The 5,319-nt window shown below is 37.2% G+C and overlaps 1 protein-coding gene across 1 annotated transcript; it reads left to right on the forward strand.

Moving 5' to 3' along the window:
• The first annotated feature begins 240 nt into the window (after positions 1–240).
• On the forward strand, positions 241–1,607 carry LOC118594817 (eukaryotic translation initiation factor 3 subunit E-like). Its single transcript, XM_036205020.1, is given in 2 exon segments — positions 241–633; positions 635–1,607. Coding segments are annotated over 2 exon segments (1,341 nt in total). The 3' UTR covers positions 1,583–1,607.
• Positions 1,608–5,319: the final 3,712 nt, after the last annotated feature.

The raw sequence follows: 5,319 nt of genomic DNA on the forward strand, positions 1-5,319 counted from the left end.
TAAGGGACCAAGGTTCCAAACAGCCAGCTCATGCACTAAGGACAGGAGGGGACTGGACCTGCCTGTACTGAATCCACCAGGTTGAATTGAATCCCCAGGGGAGTCTTGGCCCTGGAGGAGATAGGAATGGAGGGGAGGGGCTGGGGCGAAGGTGGGGGGGGGGGCGGGAGGGGGAAGGACAAGGGAACCCATGGTTGATGTGTAAAATTAAAACACAAATATACCTTTCCCCCCGGCAAGATGGTGGAGTACGACTTGATGACTCGAATCGCGCACTTTCTGGATCGGCATCTGGTCTTCCCGCTCCTTGAGTTTCTCTCGGTGAAAGAGATATATAATGAAAAAGAATTATTACAAGGGAAATTGGATCTTCTAAGTGATACCAACATGGTAGACTTTGCTATGGATGTCTACAAAAACCTTTGTTCTTATGATATCCCGCATGCTTTGAGAGAAAAAAGAACCACAGTTGTTGCACAGCTGAAACAGCTCCAGGCAGAAACAGAACCAATTGTGAAGATGTTTGAAGATCCAGAAACTACAAGGCAGATGCAGTCAACCAGGGATGGTCAGATGTTATTTGACTACTTAGCAGACAAGCATGGGTTTAGGCAGGAGTATTTAGATACACTCTTATAGATACGCAAAATTCCAATATGAGTGTGGGAATTACTCAGGAGCTGCAGAATACCTTTACTTCTTTAGAGTTTTGGTTCCGGCAACAGATAGAAATGCATTAAGTTCAGTGTGGGAAAAACTGACCTCTGAAATCTTAATGCAGAATTGGGATGCAGCCATGGAAGACCTTACTCTGTTAAAAGAGACCATAGACAATAATTCTGTGAGTTCTCCACTCCAGTCTCTTCAGCAGCGGACATGGCTCATTCATTGGTCTCTGTTTGTTTTTTTTTTCAACCATCCAAAAGGCCGTGATAATATTATTGATCTCTTCCTTTACCAACCACAGTACCTTAATGCAATCCAGACAATGTGTCCACATATTCTCCGCTATTTGACCACTGCCGTCATAACACACAAAGATGTGCGGAAACGCCGGCAGGTGCTGAAAGATCTAGTGAAAGTCATTCAACAGGAGTCTTACACATACAAAGACCCAATTACAGAATTTGTTGAATGCTTATATGTTAACTTTGATTTTGATGGGGCTCAGAAAAAGCTGAGGGAATGTGAATCAGTGCTTGTGAATGACTTCTTCTTGGTGGCTTGTCTTGAGGACTTCATTGAAAATGCCCGTCTCTTCATATTTGAAACTTTCTGTCGTATCCACCAGTGTATCAGCATTAATATGTTAGCAGATAAACTGAATATGACTCCAGAAGAAGCTGAAAGATGGATTGTGAATTTGATTAGAAATGCAAGGTTGGATGCCAAGATTGATTCTAAACTAGGTCACGTGGTAATGGGTAACAAGGCAGTCTTACCCTATCAGCAAGTGATTGAAAAGACTAAAAGTCTTTCTTTTAGAAGCCAAATGTTGGCCATGAATATTGAAAAGAAACTTAATCAGAACAGTAGATCAGAGGCTCCCAACTGGGCAACCCAAGATTCTGGCTTCTATTAAAGAATTATAAAGAAAAGAAGAAAAAGATTCAAGGAAAGACACTGTAACCATTATATATAAAGGGCGACATACATTTTTAGAAGCAATTGACATGTTTACTATAAATTTGGACAATTAGAATAAAATCAGCTATGATTAATTTTTATCTTTGTTGAGTTTCCTTGTATATGCAGGTGTGTTTTATTAACTTTATTTTCAAGCAGTTCTGTATTCTCAGGAAGTTGATAAAAGGAGTGTAGAGAGGTCCATGTTTAAACCCAGTTTCCCTGGGTACTGTAGAACAATACAAACCAGGGTATTGACACAAATATACATAAATGGATCTTTTTTTAAAAAAAATATGTGCAGATTTGTGTATCTTGTGGTTGAAGTACAGAACTATCACTAGGTCATCTCAGTAGTTCTAACACCTGGCAACCATTAATCTGGTCTCTGTCTCTGAGAATTTTACAAAAAAAAAAAAAAAAAAAAAAAAAGAATTAGAATCAGCCTGCCATATTGGAAGGTTTTACATCTGCAGTTCTACAGAGCAAAAATACTCAGACAAAGAAATGTATCTATACTGAATATAACATATAATGAACAAATTGTCATATAGCTTAGTAGTGTATTCCTTTTATTACTTAGTAGGACTCCTTTTGTTTATTTACCACAGTGTAATAATGATGTGTTTGTTGAAAGATATTTTGGTTGTTTCCAGTTTGGTGCTATTACAAGTAAAGCTTTTAAAAATATTTTTCTTAGTTACTCTAGTTAGAAACTAAGTTGGAATGTAAGTTGCATTTTATAAATTCCCTGAATGTCATACACTCAGGAGTTTAGCAGATACCTATGTTATCTAAGTATAATTTTCTTATCGGGTCTTTATCACACAGAATTGGATTGGTGTATTTGTATGTGTTTCTCTCTCCCATGCTGATGGTGTAAAAATAAAAGACTTTTTCTTTGTTTAAAAAATAACACAAATATAATAAATTTTAAAAAAGGAAAAAAAAGTCATAAGGGCCTGGACAGATGTTCTAAAATCCCTAAGAAACCACAGATGGCAGCCCAGACTACTATACCCAGCAAAACTATAAATCATAGTGATGGAGAAAGAAAAACACTTCATGATAAAACCAAATTTAAGCAATTTATACCTACCAATATAGCTTTATAGAAGGCACTAGAAGGAAAACTTCTGTCAGAAGAGGCTACCTACACCTAAAAGGACAAAAAAACATCCAAGACCAGTAAAATAAAAAGTGGAGGAAAATACTCATACCACCACAAAATAACAGAAATCAATAACTTAGTATTTGAAAGAAATAACTTAATATTTATTACTTACTGCTCATTAATAATTCAATATGAATGTTTTCAAAAGACACAGATCAGTAGATTGGGTTAGAAAACAGGATCCACCTTCCTGCTACAGCCAAGAACACACTTTAGCATCAAGGATAGACATCACCTAGGGTAAAAAGATGGGAAAGATATTTTAAGCAAACAGACCCAAGAAGCAAACAGGTATAGCTATTTTATATCAGGCATGATAGACTGTAAACCAAAACTAATCAGAAGAGATAAGTAAGGACACTAAATACTCATCAAAGGAAAATTATCAAGGGGATATTACAATTCTAAGCAGTTATGCAGCAAACACAGGGGCCTCCAAGTTCATAAAAGAAACACTACTACAGCTAAAATCACATATTGAACCCCTACAGTGATAGTGGGCAACTTCAATACCCCACTGGCATCAATAGACAGGTCATTCAGACAAAAACTAAACAGAAATGTTGGAGTCAGATGGACCTAGCAGATATTTACAGAACATTCCACCCAAATGTGAAAGAGTATACTTGTATCTTGTTTTGTCCTTTTTGGTTGTGATGTCTTAGAGGCCTGCTCTTCTCTGAAGAGGAAACAGAATGGGAGTGGACCTGAGAGAGAGGGGAGGTTAGGGTATCTAAGAGGAGTGGAAGGAGGAGAGACTGTGGTTGGGATGTATGGTATCAAAGAAAACCTATTTTTTAAAAAAGGGGAAAAAGAATATACTTTCTTATCAGTCACTCATGGAACTTACACCAAAGTTGATCACATACTAAGTCACAGCAACAGATACAAGGAAACTAAAATAACACCCTCCATATTATCTGATTATCATGGATTAAAGCTGAATATCAACAACAACAGAAACAGCAGATAGTATAAAAACTCATGGAAACTGAACTACTCATTATGAATGAAAGTGGATCAAGACAGAAATCAAGAAGGAAATTAAAACATTTTAGAATTGAATGAAAATGAAAACACAACATACCCAAACCTATGGGAGGCAGTTCTAAGAGGCGAGTTCATAGCACTAAGTACTTATATAAAAAAATACCTGGAGATCTCACATTAGAAACTTAACAGCAGACCTGAAAGCTCCAGAAAAATCAATTAGAAATAACACCCCAAAAGAATAGACAGCAAAAAATAAACTCAGGGCTGAACAATAGAAACAAACAAAAACATTACAAAGAATCAATGAAATAAAGAGTTGGTTTTTTTGTGAAAATCAACAAGATTAGCAAACCCTGAGCTAAATTAACTAAATAGTGATGAATATACAAATTAATAAAATTAGATATGAGAGGGGACATTGTAACAGACACTGAGGAAATCTAAAGAATCATAAGGACATACTATTAAAAATACATCTTCCATCAAACTGTTAAACTTAAAAGAAAAGGGCCAGTTTCTTGATATATAAAACCTACCAAAATTAAATCAACATCAAATAAGCAATTTATGCAGACTCATAACCCTAGTGAAGTAGAGTGAACGAAACTCTCCCAATCAAAAAGAGCCCAGGGCCAGATGGATTCAGTGCAGAATTCTCCCAGAATTTCAAAGAATAATTAATTGTGAATACCCTCAAATTTTTCTGCAAAACAGATTTGGAACCTTGGCTTACACAGGGACCCTTTGCTCAGCCTGGAAGGAGGGTACTGGACCTGCCTGTACTGAATCCACCAGGTTGAATTGAATCCCCAGGGGAGTCTTGGCCCTAGAGGAGATGGGAATGGAGGGGAGGGGCTGGGGAGAAGATGGGGGTGGGGGCAGGAGGGGGGAGGACTGGGGAACCCATGGCTGATGTGTAGAATTGAAACACAAATAAAATAAATAAAAAAAGGAGAGAGAGAGGGAAAAAAAAACCAGAAACTGAAGAAACATTTCCATAATTCCTTTTATGGAGCCATGATTACCTTGATACAAAAAACCCACACAAATATCCAACAAAAAAGAAAATTATAGACCAATATCACTTATAAACAGCAGTGCAAAATTTCTCAATAAAATACTTGCAAACTGAATCTAAGAACACACAAAAATATTATCCATCATGCTCAAGAAGACTTTACTGTTAGGGAATATTATTTTAAGGTGTGTTGCTTTTATTTATGTTGCATTTGTGTAACCCCATGAAGCTGTGTTACTGTGCCTGTCTAAAACACCTGATGGTCTAATAAAGAACTGAATGGCCAATAGCAAGGCAGGAGAAAGGATAAATGAGGCTCGCAGGCAGAGAGGATAAATAGAAGGAGAAATTTTGGGGGATGAAGAAAGAAGAAGTAGCCAGAGAAGGAGGAGGATTTCAGGGGCCAGCCATCAAGACACAGAGCAAGAGTAAGATTTACAGAAGTAAGAGAACAGGAAAAGCCCAGAGGTAAAAGGTAGATGGGATAATTTAAAGTTAAGGAAAGCTG

This window comes from Onychomys torridus, chromosome 13 (genome assembly GCF_903995425.1).
Source record: "Onychomys torridus chromosome 13, mOncTor1.1, whole genome shotgun sequence".
Classification (NCBI taxonomy): Eukaryota; Metazoa; Chordata; class Mammalia; order Rodentia; family Cricetidae; genus Onychomys; species Onychomys torridus.